Source organism: Manis pentadactyla, chromosome 7, assembly GCF_030020395.1.
Source record: "Manis pentadactyla isolate mManPen7 chromosome 7, mManPen7.hap1, whole genome shotgun sequence".
NCBI lineage: Eukaryota > Metazoa > Chordata > Mammalia > Pholidota > Manidae > Manis > Manis pentadactyla.
In genome coordinates this window covers 10,888,541-10,910,883 of record NC_080025.1, presented here as the reverse complement: position 1 = coordinate 10,910,883, position 22,343 = coordinate 10,888,541, and the positions used below count along the sequence as shown (strand labels likewise).

The following is a 22,343-nucleotide window of genomic DNA, read 5'->3' as shown; positions in this document are numbered from 1 at the left end:
AGTAAGAAGCTCTAAACATGGGCTAAGAGAATATGCCAGGGAAAGAACTCATTCATCTCACATGTCCTACATCAATACACAATATTTAACTTTCTTTTCTATAACAGGCAACATTCTGCCAACCATTTCTGATGAATGAATCTCAATCGTTATACACATTAAACATGTTATTGGGAAAACTCCATCATCTGATACTGAAACAGAAATGGAGTTTGTAGTAACCATTTATTTACCGTGACTTAAAAAAAAGACGAATATCATCTTCCTTGACTATTTGCTCAAAATATATATTAAATACATCAAATATTCCCTGGTAATAAACTTACACAGTAATAAACTGAATATAATAAATTAAATAATGTAATGATCTAAAATAAAATAAATTAAATAGTATAATAAATTGAAAAATGTAAAGTAATGATTTCAAAATACCAGGGCACCTTTTAAAATTCTGGAAGAGGACACTTAACCAATAACTCTTTCAGTCTTAGAGAACAAAAATTGTTAGTGTAAGTGTTTGTGAAAGAAATTTAATTTTGAACAATGAAAACTCCTCTCCATTTTTATCCATTAATGGTCACATGAAACAAAAACATAAGTCTTATGTTTATGATCACAGGAACAGTAATAATTGAAATTTAATTTGAATAGAATTATATATTCTGCTCACCTTATTAAACCCTGATTTAAATAAGACTAATGATAATGTGGTAATGATAGCTCACAGGTACACAACAAACAAAACAAAAAACACTCATGATATTTTGTTTCACATGCTAGTGAACAAATTAATACATCATTTTTTTTCTACAGGAACACTGAAGACCTTAATAACAAATCCTCCAAAGTCAAAATGAATACAGGTATGCTGTCTCTGTTAGTTTTAAACTCTTCAGTCTTACTCTTTAAAGATCAACTTGGTATTGTGATCAAGTTTAGCACCCTAAACTTTAGCACCGTGCTTATCCTAAATGTGATACCGAGTTTCCATTAGGTAGACCAAATTTCTTCTTTCTTTCTCATTCTCATGTTCCAATCTTTTAGCTATCAAAAGGAGAACTTTCTGCTTTGCTATCTACTCTTATATCTTGAAATTAACTCCTATAAACCCTAGGAAGAGAAAACATGTCATTTGATGCATATATTTGCCCTTAAAATAGTGCACACTCTCACCTAAAACAGGCTAAGTTCACAGGCAAATTACTCTAGTAGAAAAGACTTAAAATTCCCCATTCTTATTAAACACTTCATGTTGACAGTCAGCAAAGTGCCAAAGCTTCATATGAAATCAGCTTAATTAATCTATAGACACAGTACACATAAAGTCATAAGCACTGTATTTTTTGATGCTGTGAGAACAGTACAATAAGCTTAACAACACTGATGCCTCTAAACTCTGTATTAGACACAGATTAGTTGTAAAAATGCTTGTGATACATGCTAGGCACATATGAACTTCTTCCACAGTAGATATCTTTTAGCTTATATTTTCAATTTCTTTCTCCTGAAATTTTTCCATTCAGTATTAAATAATTCTGGAAGACAACTTTCTAAGTGAAATTTTGTAACTTGTGTGTAAAAAGCACCATTTCCTCTCCACAAATGATCACTGCAAAGTTGTTTCACCCAGTCGCTCCGTGGCAAAGGAGAAAGGATGATCCAACATACTTTCCCAAATCAAGCTGGTAGCCTTTTTGCTGTCTCTCGTTGTTATCAAAATGCCTCGAGGGAGAAGTAACAACCTCTGGTGAGAACCAATATTTGATCCCCAGATCAAGTACAGGGACATGGACACTTGCCTCTGCGTCCATGATGCTGTGGCTGCTGCAAAGCAGAAACCCGCTCCAAATGGCCTCAGAGACGCAGTCAACTAGGAGAGTGCAGAGCACCAGGCAAGATGAGGATGTTGGAGGGAGTCCAGCAGAGAAGGGGGAATCAAGAGAAAGTATAATCCTGGAAATGAACCATTTGGACAGTTGGAGATGTGGGAATTAGACATGGGAAATGAAGGAAGAAAGGCTTTTAGGCAAAAGAAATTGAAGCAAGCACATAGAAGAGCCACATGGCCTAACGAGGGTAAAAGTAAGTCATGCTATGGAACAGCGAAGTCACTCCAGTACAATGTCCACATGAGGAAGTTAAACTTACTGACTGTTCTAAGGCATCTTCTATTGATCATGACCTTATTATGACAGGTGTGATATGGGCTTATACTAACTATACCATATTCATTACAATGCATTCAATAATTAAGCTTCCCATTCATGGACTAGAATGCAATCCCTAATAGCAAAGTAGGCACACAGACATTCGTAAATTTGTTTAGGTCTCTGGGTTCTCGAGCCAAGTGGCTGCTAGGACAGCATGAATACCCTGCAGAGCATCCTCTCGCTTGAGAGGAGAGAGCTGGGATCTATACGGAATACTAACTTGCATAGTTATTTTGTTTAACTGGGTGAATTTAAACACATACATACATATGTATGACATACAAAATATGATATTCAAACATTTGCATACAAAATTGATTAGAAGTGATTGGAACTCTATGTTTAAAATTCCAAAGTAATACTATAATGTTACCACCTTAAAATATATATAAATATTACCACACAAAGTTGAAAAAACTAATATTACTTTATCTAAAAATGAAGTCAAAATCAGTTCCAAAATATCTAATAGTAAAACTGGTCTTCAATATTTACCTATCAGTCATTAAAATCTATATTACTAATGCCCATGTGTCAATCACTAAAATTAAACGATTTTTTTAAAATCAGCAATTCATTTTTAGTCAAATATACAATAAATGAGCAAAGGGAAATGTGATTCATTTTTCATACTAAAGTATCTAAACAATGAATAAAAATATACAAAACGTGCTGTGTGATTCCACGCTTAGAATTTGTGAACCATTATCTTCTAAGGAAAACCTTAGCTACAGAGAATAGAAAAAGAGAGATGTCAAATATCCATGTGGTCACATCCAGGCATGTTTTCTGGCAGTGAAAACAGCCTCCTGGAGCCCTGCCACTGGGTGCGGGAGTGTGAGAGTCAGTCATGACCTGCAACTTGCAGGTAGGTAGGTCATCAATGAGTGTGACGGCGACAGGATCAAGTATGCAAGACGGTATCCCAATTTTGAGATCTTAAAAATACCTTCAAGGAACAACACAAAATATTAACACAGGAATATGGAGAAATAGAATATAACAGATTTCTCTGTCCCAGCAATTTCACAAATGCCTCACCTTTCCTAATGAGGCTCTTTATCAAACCATTAATAAAGACAGATTCTCCATTCATTTTATCTGGGTCTTCTAGTTGCTCCGAATAGAGAAACTGTTTAACCAAGGGGTCCTGCACTTTCTTGGTTTACAGTGCCAAGATATCTCAGTCATTTTTCACTGCACTCTCAAGCCAAAAGAAATATGTAATAGTTTTATTCATTAAGGAGTTTGGTGCAAACACCTTGATAATTACTTATATTCTATCAACTCAGAAGCAATTTGAAAAACAATACATTTAAACTGAAGACATGATCATTTGTTTCATTCTTTATAACCATGGCTCCTTACCAATGGGATATGTGGCACTGCAAAACTTCTCAGGCTTTGGAATTAGATCACACATCTCCATGCCCATTTACTGGTCCGAAATTATTTTCACAGGATACTTGCTTTTCATCACAGCAAATCACCAAAAACCCAGCTTTTCAAAGATGTGAAATTATCTAAGGAAAACCGCACAACCTATAATGCTGAAACTGCGAACAAGAGAGTCTGAGAACCACGGGTTCCGCCAGTGACCCTGCAGTTCCTCATTCTGAAGGTTTCCCTTTTCATCTCTCTGCAGATTTTCAGATGTTCAGGATTAAAAGAACCAGAAAATAAAAGATATCTTAGAGAGCCATGAGTTTACACTTTCAACACCCTTGACCACACAGCCCTCTTAGATAGCTGCCCCCTACCACATAATCAATAACACTACCTCCATTTTATCGGAAACACTTGTCTCTCAGCTATTTTCAGCTTGCAGTTTGCTAAATTCCTGTTGGTGACTCTCCTGGAGATACTGTTACTTGTATGTTTCTTTCATTTATGTCCTTCTATATTTGGTCTTTGACTGATAGCCTTCAATTTATCGGACTTATTTCTTATGTTGTTATAAGTCATTTTTCTGTTTAAATTATTACCTGTATTAGGAAATTGTTATTTTAAACACATACTTAAGAAATTATATTTTGACATGAGAATCATTCTAGCAATTAACTTTAAGTTCTACTGACCTTCTACTTGTGATTTTAATTATAATTTTAAGTATAATTAATTCTAGTCATACTTCCAAGCACTCTTAAATTTCCTCACTTCTAATAAAGTGGATATTTTTCTATAAGAAATAAAAAGAAGAAATGAGAATAGTACATGGCAATATGTAATGATTTTGTTATACTGGTGGTTATATTATTTGTCTTTCTTGTTACAATTCTCAAAAAGAATTAAACTTAAGGGTTTTGTGTGTGTGCGTGTGTGCAAGCCAAGGGAATGAGCAAAACTATTCACTGCACATTCCGCATACAAAGGAATGTAGGGATGGAATTAGAGTCTGGTCATAAATAGAACATTAACCTTCCAATTTTAGAAGGCTTGTTGCACTAAACTCATATCACATTAAAGGAGCTGATGCCTTTTCATTTGTTTTGCTTCATGTTGTGATTTGCGTAAGTGTAAAATGTATAGATTATCATATGCATACTGTTCGAAGGTATACATATTTAATTTTTTTTAATTTGGTCATTTCAGTGCAGTATATATCAATATTGTGTTTGATTTCAGTTAGGCTAATTTCTTCCATAACTAGTAATAACTAGGGAAAAACACAGAATTCCATAACGTGTTTCTTTATGAATCCTATATATCAAATACATCATGCCTGTTATCAGTTAACTTTTCCTTGAAGAGGTGCTTCAGGCTACCTTCAGGAACCATAATAGCTAGAACACAGTAAGACCTCAATGATGGACACAAAAGTACACTATGTTATAGTTCTCAATATTGAAGTACAGGTTTGTCCACAACTCTAAAAGCTGGTTACACTGTCTATAAATTCAATATGAATTGAGTTTAAATGGTAGAAAGTTGAGTTCTATACTTGTGCTTTCATTAATGAAAAACCATAAAATGTGAAGTATATAATCTGTTTTTACACTAGCATCTATTTCTGAGACAGGCCCCTGGTTTTGCCTTTTGTATTCTTTTGTTTGTTTTAGTCTGGGGTGGGTGTGAAATTTTCAGATGTATTCCATGGTTGGATAATTCTGACTGCTCATCGTTTTCATGGATGTCTGGCACATTTCACTTGAAAATGCATGATAGCGCATGTGCTTTCTCCTTTGCTGTGGCCTCTGCTGTATCATTTTTTTGCTTCCAGATAGCGGTGGGTGTGCTCGCAAACGTGCTGCCATGTCTGTCACATTAACATCTGTGAAGAGAGTTCAAAGTTCTCCAAACCTATTGGCTGCAGGTATAATATCACTAACTCATAGAATGTCACACTTGAATGGCTTTATCTGACCTTGCTCTCTCTCCAGAATCATCTTGTCTGGCTGACGAAAGTGGCTGAAAATACCTTTCTAATGTCCCACAAGTTCTTATTTTTCTCGTGTCAAGAATAGCTTCTATCCCTTCTGTTTTTGTTCTAAAAGTAAAAAGCCAAAGGAAACCGATATCTCGTAGAAAACATTTAAAAAATCTAATTAAAACAACAGTCATTTGCCAAAAATGCTTTGAGTAACTGCAAGTGTTAATGACTATTGGAGTTTTTGTATCTCATGAACTAAAGTAATATAATTCTTAGTTAAGATAACTCATAGGTGCTTTGGTTGTTTTTTGCCTAAAAACCTGTGGGGGGCTGAGGGTCCACGGGGATAGAAAGAGGGATTTGAAGGAAACTGAACCTTAATTCACTTTTTTGCCAAAAGTTGCAAGGAGAATGATAGATTATTAGTTTTGAAAGAAACCTTAACCCTTCTTTTAATCCAATCAGCAAATATCCTTCTAATATATATATTTTAACATGTTGGTCCAATTAAGGTTAACACCCACCCACAGGTATCTGTAGTAAATGTATCATAATAAGTAACTGAGAGTGTGACATCTCAGCATCCACTGACTTGGGGGCCTTTATAATAAATGTCTGTTATGACTTAGTTCAGTCTATAAGCACAGTCTACACGGAGTCGGGGATGCAGCTGGGGAAGATCAAAGTGAGCCCGGCACCCCATGTCTCCAGACCTGGCAACCGACCCGTGTCTTTAGGGGACTGATTGGTTGTTTGGCTTGATTGTTGGGTAGTTAGTTGGAGTTGCTTGTTTTTATTTATAATATTCGTAGGTTTGGGAGCAGAAGTGGGAAAGGATAGAGAGTATTTAAATAACTTTGGTTCTCATTGTGTATATCAGTGTCTTTTACACACATACATTTAGTAGTTAATTAAATTCTCAGGATGTCCTTGGCCTTAAAGCCACTTGATCTTAAACTACCCAGCTTTGTTGAGGAAAAAGCAAGCTGCCATGTGCAGAAACCACCCCTGCCCACACCTCCAATCCACAAATGGACTTCAAAGTCCAAGTTTAAATACCAGGCCAGGTGGCTCCATAATATATTACATTTAAAAAATGAAAATAAAATTGCATTGCAGTGGGTGCAGTATGATCTCATTTTGGTCTAAAAAAAATCTCTCTATATATATTCATACACGTTTGTTCATTTGTGTAGAGCATGAAAAAAGTGTTAGAAAAACTATAAATGTGTTTACATTGGATACCTGAGGGAAATGGGGATGAAGGGGAATAAGAAAATAAAATGAAGTCCAGGGCCATCAGGTGACTGGGGTGCCTGTGCCATGAATATCACTGACATTTCAGCCAAGTGAAATTCTAGGCCACGCTACTCCGACGGGGACCACTGCCGCACGGCTTCAACAGTGCCACATTGCTGTCATTTATAAAAGTAACCACTAAGGGACTAAGAGTAGACTGAACAGAGATTGCCATTTTGGAAAGCCAAAACTACAATACCAATATTTGTATATCACTCAATAGAAAAGATTTAATGGTCAAACTCAAAATAATGGGAAAAATTTAAGTCTTTAGGAATTGAGATGTCTTAACTAGTAAGAGCAACTCTTGACCACTAAAAAGTTTCTATCACTAGAAGTAAGATTTCTAGAGAATGAAGCCCCCTAAATTTTGGATTTAAGTGTTTCCTTAAAAATACATCTCTTCTGTATTAAACAAAGACAAGGTACAACTGATTTTCAAAGAAGTTTGAATTAACATTTTGAATAAAGAAATCAGACCCCTTTTATGCCCTCCACCTTATATGGCAGCCTTCCTAAGAACTTACTTGACACAGTGTCTTTTTGTGAATCAAAAGGAGATTAACAAATTAGATATTGTTGTAATAGAACAGCCTTTAAGCAAAAACTACTTCCCCAAAATGCTCTAAGCCTCTCTCCCCCCTCAGATTGGAAAGTCAACATGAATTCCTGCGAGTCATCAACTATTTATCCCCTAATCAGTCTGTCTTTCTCTTTTCCTTTTACGAGAAGTCAAGTCCCACTGGACAATTCATAGCACACACTGCTGTTTTCAACCCAAGCTAGCACCACAACAATAACTATAGAGATACAATAAGCAAAGCCCATTTAATTTGACCAATCCACTTGGCAGTCCAAGGTAACACTGATATGGGTGTTGGCTGTGCTGCCTGTCTCTCTGTGGGAAGACAGGGTTCTGCTCACACCACCTGCAAGTTAGAGAACCTTACAAGTCAGCTGTCTGTACCTCAAGTTTCCTTTCTTAAAAAAAAAAATAGAATTTGTCATTTTCCTATCTCTCTGAGAACTTAATCACTTCCCAAACTCACAAGAATTTTTCAGAATTAAATGAGGGTAAATGAAGAAAATAAATGAAAAGGCTTATCACAGGACTTAGAAAGACAGTAGGCATTCAATTAGCTGACTTGAATTTAATTATGTTTAAATTAATTCTTGTGAAGTATTTGAGCCCTCTAAAGACAGGAGCTCTAAGAATTGAATCATCATAATGTTCAAGGAAAGTATGGATTATAATGCCTAATACAGCACATCAGTTAAAAGGAATTAAAATAAAACCTGAGAGGAGTGATTAGGACATAACCAAGACCACGTAGCCTGCTCAGAAGACATAGCTACAGAAAAACCATCATGTTGGAACCATAAAGTTGGCAAGGACCTTTGAGGGTGTCCAGTCAAGTCCATGACACTGAGCCAGGGATGTCCTAACAACTTCTGACAGGTGTCTACCACCTTCTACCTGGGCACAGGGAGTGCTCATGCTAGTGGAGAGTGGTTATAATTTTTCATTCTCAATTCTCAAAGCCCCTTTTTATATTCACACACAAAACAGCCAGGGAACAATAAATCTGTCCTATTTTCTCATTTTTAAATTTTCAGAGGAGCAACGAACATCTACCAAAGAGCACTAGAAATTAAGGGCTCCAATCCCCAGAATTCTAGCTTTTGTTTTTAACAAGTGAATGATTATGAAAAATGATCAAGATATCAGGCAAAAATATTTTCTCCATGCATCTGCCACGTCATTTACCTGCTCAACCTTCCTTCCTTCCTCTCCCTCCCTCCCTCCCTCCCTCCCTCTCTCTCTCTTTCTCTCTCTCTCTCTCTCTCTCTCTCTCTCTCTCTCTCTCTCTCTTTCTTTCTCCCTTTCTCTTTCTCTCTCTCTCTCTGTCTCTCTTTCTTTCAGCCTATATTCTCTTTACTGGACATGGACCCAGGATGCTTTCTGTTACCTGCTCAAAACCCAGACGCCCTCCCTTTCCTAAGCTTTCCTGGCAGGAATGAAAACCAGGACTATAGCCAATAGTACCCATTTGAGAATATATTTATCTTTCAGTGTCTCTGAAGAACTAAGATAAAATAGCAAATCAAGACTGGGTGTTTTAAATATTTATAATTAGATTTATTTTAAAGAACCTGAAATGCTGTGCACTTAAGTATCCTTATGAGAGAACCCACTTAAAAACAGATGTCAGTCATTAACATAAGCTTCATTAAAATAAGGGTTCATCCTGAAGATTTAATCCATGGCCACTCTCCCCTTTCTTCTTTCTTGTAATTTTATACACTCTGTCTACTATATTAAGCAGGGCTTTTCATCAGAGCTCACCATTATTAATATCTCATATTTCCTTTAGCATGGGTACAGTTTCATGTGGAAATCCCTGCTTCCAGTATCGGGGTGGGGGAGGCCCCTAGTTGAACCTAGGGTTACTGGTTCTCGAACTTAGTGTTTATCCTATTTAAGGCTCCATAATCTTCAATGTGGTTGCCAGCGAGAAGGAACAGACTGGCCCTCTACAAACTATAAATACAAGAAGTTTATTCCAAGTGTCCTTCAAATCTGCTCAATTCACCTCACGATGTCTATTCCTCTCACGCCTCCAGGCACCTGGCTACCGTCACCTCCATCCCCTGTGTACACCCACACACCCTTCTTCATGAGCTCAGTTTTATAAAACAAGGAGTAAAATAAACTCCGTATTCTCAAACAAGTAATTATAATATAGACAATAATTATTATTACTAATGCTGCTTCTCTTTTCATTGCCATTTCCCCAAGCTCCAAAACTTGTTCCTTGTTCAGTACGTGGCCTGCCTGGGGCTTCCTAAATCTCTCCCTGAGTGTCCCAAAGCCGAATTCTAATAATTGCTCTGTATTGTTACTCTTTTCTTTACAGAGTCCTTATTTAAGTGACTAAAATTTCAATTATTTCTGCTTCCATCAATCCTAGAAGTAGAGTCTGGTAAAAATTTCCAATATAATTCTTTAAAGTTACTTTTTACTTTATGGTACCCACTTTATTAGTCTGATTTTGAATTTGCTGGTGTTACAATCCATACTAAATTAACAATTATAAAAAATGAAGATCTGTTAGACTGCTCTAACTCACCTGAGCTGGAGTCATTCTAATGTGCTCTGTGCTGATTCACATTTAAGTTTTTCCCTTTGATTTGGAAAGAATCTATATCAAATATTTTACCTAAAAATCGAACTCTTCCATTTGTCAACTCTTTTTCATAATTCCAAATTCATGTGTTTAGATTTCAAAATAACTATTCCTTCGGCATTAGAAAGAAAACAGAGTACTTTTCACGTGTAATAGTCATGCTCTAATAGGCACTGAAATATAGCATTTCAATAGTGGTCTTGGGGAAATGTAAAGGAATCCAGGACCTGAACGGCAGGTTAGGCCGGAAGACCCTCCCCATGGATAATGCTTGTGATTCTAGGTGCGGCTGACCATGTGGTATAAAAAAACAAACAATTACACATTGATTATCTCAAATGTGCATAAGTTATAGAAGACTCCTGAATGTATTAAGTCCAATAAAGCTGATAATAAATATATCATTGAGCTACTTTCCTCCTCATTATTAAAAGCAATTTATTAGTATGAAAATTGTTTTCTATAGCTTTACCACATAACAATAGAATATAACAGTTCTTTCATATTTAAATACAAAATGACTTTTAAACGGCAATAAGAAGAAGACTCAAAGGTTAGAGGATGATTTGAAAATACCACACATTATGGTAGGCAAATTTACACTTTCCTAAAGTAAAAGAAAAAGGCAAACCACAAAAATTGGTTTCTATCTAACACAGGAGTTGAATATGATCAGTACCATTGTGGCATTGAAAACTAAAGATCTGGTGGTCTGATTTCATGCTTGGAGAAGCATTTGTTGTGTATAAACCAGGTATCTTTTGATCCTTTAATTCAAAAGGCTCCTTTAATTCCTTTTAAAATTTTAATTTCAAAAATCACATATCTAGCTTGGGAATTAAGATAACACTACACAGTTGGCAACATTATTAAGGAGAAAAATGAGTGTTTGATATATGTATTAATTATACATTAAATTCAATGCATGACATTCTAATTGAAGTAAAAATAAATGCACAAACCTTCCATTAATAGATTTGACATAACCAGAGTTTTAGAACTGAGATAATGTTTGCAGGGAAAAAAAAACAAAACGCATGTAGTTCTTTGCCAGAATCCTTACTGGACTGTTCATTTCTTTTATCCTGGTATTCATTTCAACATTTCTTTTTCTTTCAGGGCGTGACTCTCAATCACCAGACTCAGGTACAGAAAGCTATTCTGAATAACAATTATATTTGTTGTGAGTGTTTTAAACACATTTATAGCCACACTGTTGACCTTACCTAAACTTGAATCGCATATATAGTTATGCATATTAAATTTCTAAAAAGGAAACTTCAATTTTGGAAATAAAAATAAATTTCATTTTTTAAAAAATGTTAAAAGTGAATGTAGATATTTTTGTATCCAATTTGTTTTCCCTTGATAAAAGCTTGGAGATCTTACAATGATCGAAATCAAGAGACACTGAATGGAGATGCTACATATTCCTCTCTTGCAGCAAAAGGTTTTAGAAGCGTTCGACCAAATCTACAAGAAAAGAAATCACCAACTCAGGTAATCCTGCACTGTCTGGGCTGTTGGGGCATTCTGAAGCATGGTCATGACATCACTGCTTTAGAGATTCCTTTCTAGTAACAGGTGCATATTTGGGCACATGTTTTACCTTTAATGTTTTGGCTTGTTTATTTGTATTGCTTGCCAGACTTGTATTTACAACATGGAAGACATGTTAAATGCAAAGAGGTTTTTAGTTTTTTTTTTCTGACCCAGTTCATAAAAGTAGGTCACTTTTGAACATAATGTTTAGAATATTTTCTGTTTCTTGAATAGCCGTCAGCTGATGCTTTGGATTTCAAAGTTACAACATCGGCAATACATTATTCAATAAATATGAGTTATGCAACTGTTCATTATATTATTAACTAAGAGAACTCTGTGTTGGAGATATTAGTAAAATTTTGCCAGAAGCATGAAAAGTGTTACCGAAACAACGTGACTAAATACACCATGTATATACCTCAAGATCTAAAAATGTGTCAAGAGAACATATGTTCACTTTTAACATAATTTCCCAGAATGTAGATGAAACAAACTTTATAATGTATTCTCTATAAAAGCTATTTCTCCCCAGAAGGCAACAATTGATAATGAATTAAAATGCTGCCTAAACGGAATAAAAATGATCATTTCATTTAGCCAACATAATGCATAGAATAATAAGGTTTTACTTTCTTTACTTTCTTTCTTTAAGGGTAGGTAGGTTGACAATGGTTTTTTAACGACTAACTTTGACTTTCTCTGTTTTTCCTTCAATGTCATTTCTTTCTCTGGATGCTTCAGCAATCTAGGCACGCCGTGCACCACCCATAAAAAGAGAGCTCTTGTAGCTCCTTAATAACTAATCACACAAAGGGTGACATTTTAGACCTATTAGTAACTAACACACAAATTCCCTGCTGTACAAAGTACTTTACTAACAAAAAATCTCTTCAGGGAATTATGTATTCTAATGAAGACTCCAGCCAGACTATTGTATATTCTGAGGAATCTAACACAACTGTGTCATATACACAAAAAATCACTAATCCACTCCTAGCAGTTCCCAGCACTGGTCCCCCACCAAATGCTGACTCAGGTACCCCATTTCTCCAAGAGGACTACATGCAGGATTCTCAAACTCGGAGAGTATCTACCTTGAAACTAATCCATAACCAGGACCTAGGAAGAATCAGCCCCTTTAATACTCCAATGTTTTCCAAATCTGTTGAAGTGCCATCAATTCTCAAAAGGTCTTGCTCACCACCCCCTAACCCAGTGCCTGAGAAACACACAGCATCTCTTTCCATTCAGATAGCCCCCCTTTCAGGCAACGAACCTGAAAGCCACAAACGGCTACCTGAGCTTTCTCCAGAGACTTCAAAGATACCTCTTCAGCAAGAGAGACAAAAGTCTGCAGTTGCTGCGGCCTCTCAGTCCTCAGACTGCCGGGTGGTACATCACACTTACCAGTCTTCTTACGTGACACACCGTAGAGTCCCTAACTCCTTTGGTTTGGGCTTCATATGTAACTTAATGCTTTGTTAGCTGCCAAGAAGAAAAGGAAAGGAGAAAGAAACCATCTTCCTAGTCAAAACCCTACTAAATTCATCAATAAATTTCTAGGTATCTTTTAATAAAATGTGTACACACACACACACACACACACACAGATCTTGTATCCAGAAATCATTTTCTAAAGTTTCTTCCTTCTAGGTAGATTTTAGAAATCACTGATAGGTTGGCTATCACTTAAGATGCTGTCAACAACTTCAGTGCTCAAAGTACTTTCAAGTTTTACAGCAAGATTTTGCATCCTAGACCTTTGAGTGCCTAGATTTACTTTATTTTCATTGATAAAGTCTCTTCAAATAATTATCAATTATAATTCACTTTGGCAGAAGACATTTATCTTAATTCAACCAGTGTTTATTCCTTTGTAGCTCAATATTCATTTTCACTGAAACTTCATCAATTTCCATCTTTTATAATTTATCATTTCAGAAAGTATATTAAACTTTTAAGACTTGATGTTAGGAAGTAAATCTCTATTTATCTATTTAACAACTATTTCTTGGGCATCTACTATATGTCTAGTCTGTTCTATCAGAGACCTGTATTTAAAATCACTGAAGATCAAAATCATGTTGGGGGTGGGGAGAACAAACATTAAACAACAGTTAAAAAGTAGATGACATGCATGAGAAGGAGACTGTAAAAATAAGCAGTGCTAAGCAGGGATGTGGGGAGCTGAGTCCATGTCAAAGAAGGCAGAGTCCTCACGCAGAAGACAGCAGCTTTGAAGGGGGAAGATCATTTCTGCAGAGGGAACATGCAGGCAAGGGCTTCAAGGCTGATGTATCCTGGGGCCTCACGAGGACCAGCAAGGAACCCAGCAGGAAGGACAGGAAGAACACAGAGCGTAGAATAAGAGGAGGTGAAGCCAGAGGGCACAGAGGCCAGATGAATAAATTCTGTAAGCCACTGCAGGGATTTCACCTTTTACTCTCAATAACACAGAGAATCACTGGGAAGTTTGGCGGCTACCACTATGACTTATGTGACTTACTATTACAGAATCATTCTGGTAGCTCAGTTGAGAACAAACTACAGCAGGACGAGAAGGAGAGTAGGCAGGCCAGTTAGGTGGCTATGGCAACAGTTTAAGTGAGAAATGATGGGGTCTTGAAGCCGGGTGGAAGCAGTGGAGGTGGTGAGAAATCAGACTCTGAATGCATTTTGAACACAGAGTAAATAGGACTTCTTGACAGACTGCATGTAGGAGGTGAGGGAAAGAGAAGAGACAGGACTGACTCCAAGGTTTTGAGACTTGTGACTGGGAAGGAAGGAATTTGTCATCCTTTGTCCATGGAGGCTGGATAGCTGTGGGTAAAGCTGGTTTGGGGAATGATTGGAGGTTCCCTTTGGGACATGGTAAGTTTGAGGTGTCTGTTTGACACCACATGGGGAGGTCAAGTATGCAGTTGAATACATGAGTCTGGAATTCAGGTGAAAGGTCTAGGCTGGAGATGTAAGCCTGCAAAAGCCTACTGATGGCTTTGTAGCCCTGAGACTGCATGGGAACACAGGGCATGCGTGCAGAGCAAAGAGGAGGCCCGAGTGCAGCCCAGCAGTAAGAGGAGCATCCGGCAAAGGAGGCTGAAGGGAGCGTCTGCTAGGCGGGTAAGAACCCAGGAAAGTGTGGCATCCTAAGAGCCAAGGGAGGAAAGTATATGCAGGAGAAGGAATGGTTACCTGGGCAAATGCTGCAGGTAGGACAAGTATAAGAGGAGACCTGCCAACTTACCAGTGACTTTGTAGCAGAGAGGGTGCTTTCTAGGAGTGGACTGAAAAGCCTGGGAAGAAAGCAACTGGACAGTCTGCTCTTTGAGGCGTTATTAATGCGTGACCTTCCATCTAGTTATTTTGCCTCCCCAGGCCTCAGTTCCTTCATCTATATACTGGGAATAACAATGGCATTCATCTCATAGCACTGCCGTGAAGTTAGAACAAGACACTGCATATGAGGAACTTGGACTAGTGCCTACTTCATTGAGGAATCCCTCAATACACAGTAGCTGTTGTCATTTTAAAATAATTCCTTTTTCCACACTGTGTGTCTGATTGGGAAAAGGAAATATGTTGTTTTCAACAGTGCATTTGTTTAACAGGTAGAGAGAAATTTATTTCACCTTACCAGAAGTTGGGCATGAAGCTATTGCAGTTTTGACTCTTCTTTTTGTAGTAAGAATTTTAACAGAGCTACCATCTTAACAAATGTTAAGGTGTACAACACCGGATCGTTAACTGTAGGCACCAATGTTATACGGCAGAGCCCTAGAACTTGATACATCTTGTATAACTGAAACTTTACACCTGTTGAACAGCAACTTCCCACCTCCCCCACCCCTGGCAGCCACCATTCTGCTCTCTGATTCACTGAGTTTGAGTATTTTAGATACATTATATACATGGAATCATGCAGTAGTTGTCCTTCTATGAATGGCTTATTTCTCTGAACATAATGTCCTCAAAGTTCATCCATGCTACTTCATATGACAGGATTTCCTTCTTTTTTAAGGCCAAATAATTTTCCATTGTGTGTATAAACTACACTGCCTTTATCCATTCATCTGTCAATGGACATTTAGGTTGTTTCCACATATTGCCTATTGTGACATACTTCATTTTAAGTGCCATTTTCCATGTAATGGCCTTTCACAATGGTGACCTTTCCATTTAAAATAGTAAATTCCACATTCTGGTAAGACATGTCAGTAAATGCCAAGAGCTGTCAGCTATACACTATGAATCAGCCAAGAACATGCTCTGTTATAAAGAATCATCCTCCCAAGAAATTAGCAGACCCAAGAAACAAAAATTCTCTACATTGAGAGGTAAAAAGGAAACTTCAGTGTTCTACAAATTTCATTAGCGTATTTTTGTTGTTTTTAATAAAGTCTGACCATTTGTTTAAAAATTAATAATTAATTAATAATTAATTAATCCTTTAATTTAATTCAAATGGCAGCCTACTGTTAGGAATTCTAATTCTCTCCACATTTGATCATTTAACATATTGTTTTATAAACTTTATATGTCTTAATTTAACTCCTACCTATTTATGAATAGAGCTAACACAAAATGAGATGTTATCCTTCTGTTACCATGAGAACAGATATCCTGCTGCTAAAAATGTCACATTGTTCTCCATCAGATAGGTGAAGATTTAAGCCAGAAGCTTTCAAGAGACAGCAAAAAACTACACCCCAAAAGCTTCCCCTGGCATTTGTGAGCACTGTGCCCTTTGCTTCAGGAGAATAAACTTGACCCTTCTATTATGAAATAATGTAATCAATCATTGGCCAAAGCCTTACTTTCACAGCTATTGTTGCACATATGTTGGGGACTCAGAGGAGAATTTATCTCACTGTCATGTAGAAGGAGAAAACTAATCTTTTTGCTCCATGGGACCAAAATATATACATTAAGGAGGCAGAATAATGAATAAGCGTCAGTAGTGTGGCATGATAGAAAAATTATGAAAGATAGAGTCTGCTTTCTGGGTCAACGCCATCAATACCAGCCCCGATCACTCATCTATTCCATTGGGATGACCCACTAGTATCACACGACTTCTTTCTGGTGCATTTGTTAGTTGATCAGGTCTTTGGCAATTTCTCCATCTGATGAATGTGTTTCATCTAGGTTTTTGAATGACTGAAGAGTAGAGAATATGTGGGAGCCTGATATGATACCTAGGATCATCTCTGCCACATCTCTAAATAAAGGAGCATTCAGCCTCTTCTTCAATATACTTAGGCATGGGGAGCTCAGTTACTTTAGGAGGCAGTGTTTATCACTTGAGCAATTCTCAGATCTAATTATTAGAAAGTATTTCTAATAGTGCATCATAATCTGCCTTCCTTAACTTCTGCATGTTCATCCCACAGAGCAGAAGAGATGAAGTTTCTTCCCTCTTCCACGTGACAGTTTTCATATTGTTCTCTCTCCTCTGCTCTCCACTTTGAGTAAAACATTCCTGTGCCTTCCAAGCATTTTAATTTTTTTACTGACTCTCATTTACTGAGAGCTATTCCAACACACCAGATGCTGTACTAAGCACTTTACTTACATTTTATCACTTAATTTTCACAAGCTTTAGGAGATGGGTTTTATTAATGTCCCTATTTTACACATGGGGAAAACTGAGGCCAAGGGTGGTTACACAACTTGTCCAAGTCTGTCTGACTCCAGATCCACAGGTCAACCACGACTGCCTCTATTTTCTGATAGATGAATCTTGAACCCCATCTTCTGGCAGTGTTCTTAAAATAGGATATCATCCCAGATTCAAAATCATATTCCACAGAGTATAGAGGAAATATTTATCCCCCTGGTTTAGATACATGCCACTGATGTCCCCAAATCGGTGTGACCATTTTGGATCAGCTGTCACCCAGCTGTTGGGTAGGGACTATAAGGCTGTTAAGACCTCTGGTAAAAAGGGTTTTCATGAGGCCACAGGGCAGTCTTGCATCCCTGAAACGCAGGAGGTACAGCCAGGCCTCGGGCACAGGGCATGACCAGTTAGCTACTCTTTCTCCATCTTAGATGCCACGTGGCTCCTGCCTCTCCTCTCTGTGAGTCAGCCTCATTCGCCTCTGTTTCTTCCCTCTCATTGCTTCCAGTTGCCTGTGGATTTCTGTGATGTTCTCTGGCCCCAATTATGCCTGAACTTGCTGGGGTCGTGGGCTATACGACTACCTGGCTGGGACACTGTCATATAATTCAAGTTGCCTGGAAGAATGCAGTGCCTCGTTCGCACAGTTTACTTCACTTGTTCCCCCTCCTAGACAATCAGCCATGCCAGCGAAATGATGTCGCCTGGCACCAACACAGCTCCGGGCACTTCCTCACCACCCCCTCCAGATGGGCAGTGAGAGGAGGCTGATTATCATAGGAGCAGGTGGGGTGGAAGTAAAGACTAAGGGTTTTTCTGGTTTTGTTTTTCAGAAAAATTCTTAAATTGTTTATGTAAAATTATCATGGCAATTCAAAATCTTAACAGTGAAATGGATAATTAATTATATGATAAAGCCCATTATAAGTACCCATCACAAGGCCTCAGCAATTTTCATTATTTTGTCATTCATTTTCAACTGTCAACTCCAATCATCCCAGTAGTGTTCTAACGTCAATATAAGATGCCACACCCTTAAGTTTGTAGATATATTAGTACCTATATCTAGTGGATGAAGAGAAAAAAATAATGAAAATACCATTATGACACTTAATAAAATAGAAAAAGTTTCTGAATATAAAGATTGATTTTTCTATAACTCCCTCCTAAATATTTTTTCAAGTAAATTACTGTCAACTCTACTGAAAAATAGAGAACAAAACTGTCAAGTCCCTTCACTTGATACTTAACACATACATGTATTTCTTGAGAAATGAGGCTTGGAAATTCAACAATTAAAGACGATAAAGCAGGAGATGCTAAGGTTCCAAACCACAGTGCCAATCCAAGCCAACTGGAGCCTGAGACAGAAAGAAAACTATATCCCCTAGACACGTATGTTTTTATGCATTATTACTTTTTGTCTAGAATATTTAAGTCATTAAAAAAGTAATGAAAAGTTCAAAAGTAGGTGTATTAAAACATTATTTTAATTTTAAATATTTCCTTAATACCAAAATGGAATTTATTATAATTTCACTTAAATTGACTAAAAATTGTTTAAGATCATTGTTACTCAAAGAGAAATTGTCAAACATGGCTAGTCTCTCCACTGAGAATGAGATCAGGAAAAAGAAACTTTTTTCTAATATTTCTATTGCATTTGCTTCCATTAAAAACCCAGGATACAAATTATTCCTTGCTCCCCAGTCTTCAATGGCAAAGGAACTGGTCATTATTTAAATTTTTAATATTTTGTTCGGTATGGACGTTTTTGGGCATTGATTTTGATTTTTTTAATGAAGATTGCATTAAAATCGTATTTATCTTCATTACTGAGTTTTTGACACTTCATTCAATTTTGCACCCAAGATAAAGGCCTCCCTCACCTCCCCTTGGCCTGGCCCTGCCACCCTATGCCTCCTTCCTCCTCTGTGCCCCAGCTCCATACCAAGCCCACATCAACTTGGAGTTTCTTAACCTATTAGATTAAGATACGCTTTATAGAGTATCTATAAAACTCTAGAGTTTATGTAGAATTTTATGTATATGTGAATTTGTACATTTTTTCTAAAAGAAGGATCAGAGGCTTTCATCAGATTTTAAGGTACCTGTGACCAAAAGAAACCTTTTTATACTGTGGATTTTTTAAGTATTAAGTTGAAAGTTTGAGGAAAAAAATTAATTATGACTTTTTATGAGATCAACAGCCTACATGACATCAACTGTTGTGAAAATGATGGCTGGCCAACACTATCAAATAGTACTATTTTAAATCTTTACTTGGAAAGATTTCTAAGTTTATAGAGTTCTCTTTAATTCATTCCCCTTCATTGTATTAATATCCTATAATGCTTCTGGCTGTCTTTCTTATAACTAGCACCATACCAGACACTCAAAAACTCCATTATTCTTGGGGGTGAAGGTTAAGAAAAAAAAAAATTGCTCCAGAGCGTCACTCACTCATGTTGAAGTTGATGCTCGTCATCCTACAGACATCAAGGTTACAACAGAGAGCTACATAACCTTCCTTTTACAGGCAACCTCTCCAACATGTTTAGCCCCTTGAGTTATACATATAGCCTTGAAGGTATTAAATCTTTTTCACCTTCAGTTTCTTTCTCCTTTACCTAAGGTTTAAAGCCAACAGTAGTTCTAACCACACGGGGTACATTCTAACCATCATCAGTGGCTGGTTTTCATTTTCACTTCTATTTTTATGCATAGGTATACCTCTACTTGCACTGCTAGAATATTTTAAAGTTCAGTTCTTTTAGTATTTTTATAGTGAAATCAAAAAAGAGATTCAATGAGTGGAAAGGAAATAAAATTCCCTTTCCACTTAGCTGTTTTTAGTTTGACCAATCTTTAGAAATATGTCAGAAAAAGGTTGAGGCAAACTGCTCTACATTTGGGGCCATTTTCTAGGGGGAAGGCAGAAGGAAGAAATCTGCTCTGAGATTGCCCACGTGAAGGAAAGACTCATTCTGCTAAACAAACTGGTATTATTTTACTGTCACAAGTACAAAAACTTAAAACTTCTCGGGAAAAACTTCTGTTATGCCAATACTCTCAAGCCCCCACTCACAATTACACTGTGGTGCTGTGTGAAAACTGCTCTTATTTCCAAAAACCACCTACTAGATTCATTTCTTCAGGCTTTCATGTTTTTTTCTGTACTGTATGGTGGCACCTAATCCTTCTGCATGTGTTTCCTTAAAGTTCTTGCAAATTAAACACATGCTTTGCCTTCTCTGCCACATTGCAAAAAGAGATGTTTTTATTAATTGGATAATTTATACTCTTTTTATTATTTTTTCCTCAAACTTAGCTTGGAAACCAGGATTTAAGTGCCAATGTGCTGGAGGTAATGTTTCACAGACACACAAACCACCCCAGAAGCCTCTTCTTCACGCTCTCCTGAGGTAGCTTTTAACAGAACTGCTTTCTCACCAGATGGTGGCTCCAGCCCAATGTCACTAACCCTGCCACCACCTGCTGACATGGGGCCCTCACACCTGCATGACCTTGACCCTTTCACAGTCTCTAAAAACCCCTCTCCTTGCTCCTCCATTGAGTGCTCCCCAGCTATCCCAGATGAGCAGAGAGCTGGCTTTCATACCACTGCCTGTTCTGAAACACCTTCCCCAACCTGGGGCCAGCATCACTTTAATCCCCCCTGCTGCCTGCCATGCACGTAATTATTCTCCCCTTCTTTGTTGCCATGATTTTTAAAACAGATCTCCAAGGGCCGAAAGGTCTGATTTCCTGTCTGCCTCTCATTTTGCTCCTGAGCATGTTTATTCACATAGGTGTTCATCAGAGCTAAGCCAATTCTGTACAGTCTGGCCAGGAAACCCATTACAGTCACCCTCATCAGCCTATTTGAGATGGAAAAAAATCAATTATATTCTCTTCATTACATTAGAGGCACTTACATTTACACTGTATTGCTCTACTTAATGAGTTATATAGTGATTATCCTTAATAAGAAATTATGTCAGAAATTTAGATAAGTATACATATAATATTATGATGAGTAGGTCAAAGAAAAAGTCTAAAATTTTCCAAATATTTTAACCAAGTATTAAATCCTGGGAGATAACAGTTTATCTGTGTGTGAATAACTCACATATCCTGGTTTCTCACATACACAGTCACTGACCACATGTTGGTTCTTGTCCCTTTCACTAGCAGTTCCATCTTTTGAACTCATCTGTCTTATAGGAGTGAATGATATAAATAATCTTAATCTACATTGCAGAAATTTAGCCCTATGATTTTTGAGGAATTCTTTTTCCTGAACCATTCAGCACAGAAATTTATAAACATATTTATTGTTTCATATATCAATAATTTATCTTTCATTCAGAACAATATATTTCCCATACATATTATATAATTTAAATAAGCCTATATGACAAAAATGATTTATGAATGACAAAACTGCTTCAAATTTTTATGGCACAGATTTTCAATTGCATAAAATGTAGAGATAATGATTTCAATTTGAAAGGCGCATGACTTTAGGAAAAAAGATATTTTTTTTCTTAAATTGACTTTATAATGAGGTTCAAAATAAGCGCTGCCACAGACAAAATTTTAGTTGTGCTACGTAGTTTTTATGTTCTATCAAGGTCATAAATCTGCAACTTTCATGCATGAATATTGTAAGCCAGATGTTTTTCAAGACATTGCAATCACAGAAGACAAAAGATACTTTTTAGTATCCTTACTAATTACCTACTAATACTTTAGATGGGATTTATTATTGTTTCAATGGCTGGGTATAAAATTTTACACTAAAATGTTCCATCTAATGACTGGCTACAGAAGGAACCTCATTCTCCAGGGCTGACGCCTCCTCGCCACTGGTGCCAGGATCTGAGCAGACACGGTTTTCTCCATGTTCTACTATGCTTTCAATAGTTATTTATTTTTAAAACTTTAAGGAATGTTAGGGCCTTTAACCAAATATACAAGGGGTTGACAGTATGCCAGTTTATATACTAACTTATTTAATTTACTGTTTTGAAGGCTATTCAGGAGCCTAAGATGTCCACACAGAGCCTTCTGGGCACATTCGAAGCTAACTGCAACTGAACTTAGTT

The 22,343-nt window shown here is 37.0% G+C and overlaps 1 protein-coding gene across 20 annotated transcripts in view; it reads left to right on the top strand.

The window, feature by feature from the left end:
• The window catches only part of SORBS2 (sorbin and SH3 domain containing 2), a 187,947-nt gene that overhangs the window by 96,449 nt on the left and 69,155 nt on the right, over nucleotides 1-22,343 (top strand). For 6 of the 20 annotated variants that reach the window (XM_036894270.2, XM_036894269.2, XM_057505097.1 and 3 more), the window contains exons 1-4: nucleotides 814-863; nucleotides 5,431-5,523; nucleotides 11,187-11,213; nucleotides 11,443-11,567. In XM_036894270.2, coding sequence (XP_036750165.2) covers nucleotides 854-863; nucleotides 5,431-5,523; nucleotides 11,187-11,213; nucleotides 11,443-11,567 — 255 coding nt within the window. In that variant the 5' untranslated portion in view covers nucleotides 814-853. Of the gene's footprint in view, nucleotides 1-813; nucleotides 864-5,430; nucleotides 5,524-11,186; nucleotides 11,214-11,442; nucleotides 11,568-12,353; nucleotides 13,005-20,563; nucleotides 20,600-22,343 lie in introns of those variants that run through there. The other 14 variants (XM_036894236.2, XM_036894238.2, XM_057505094.1 and 11 more) reach the window with 12 other exon arrangements.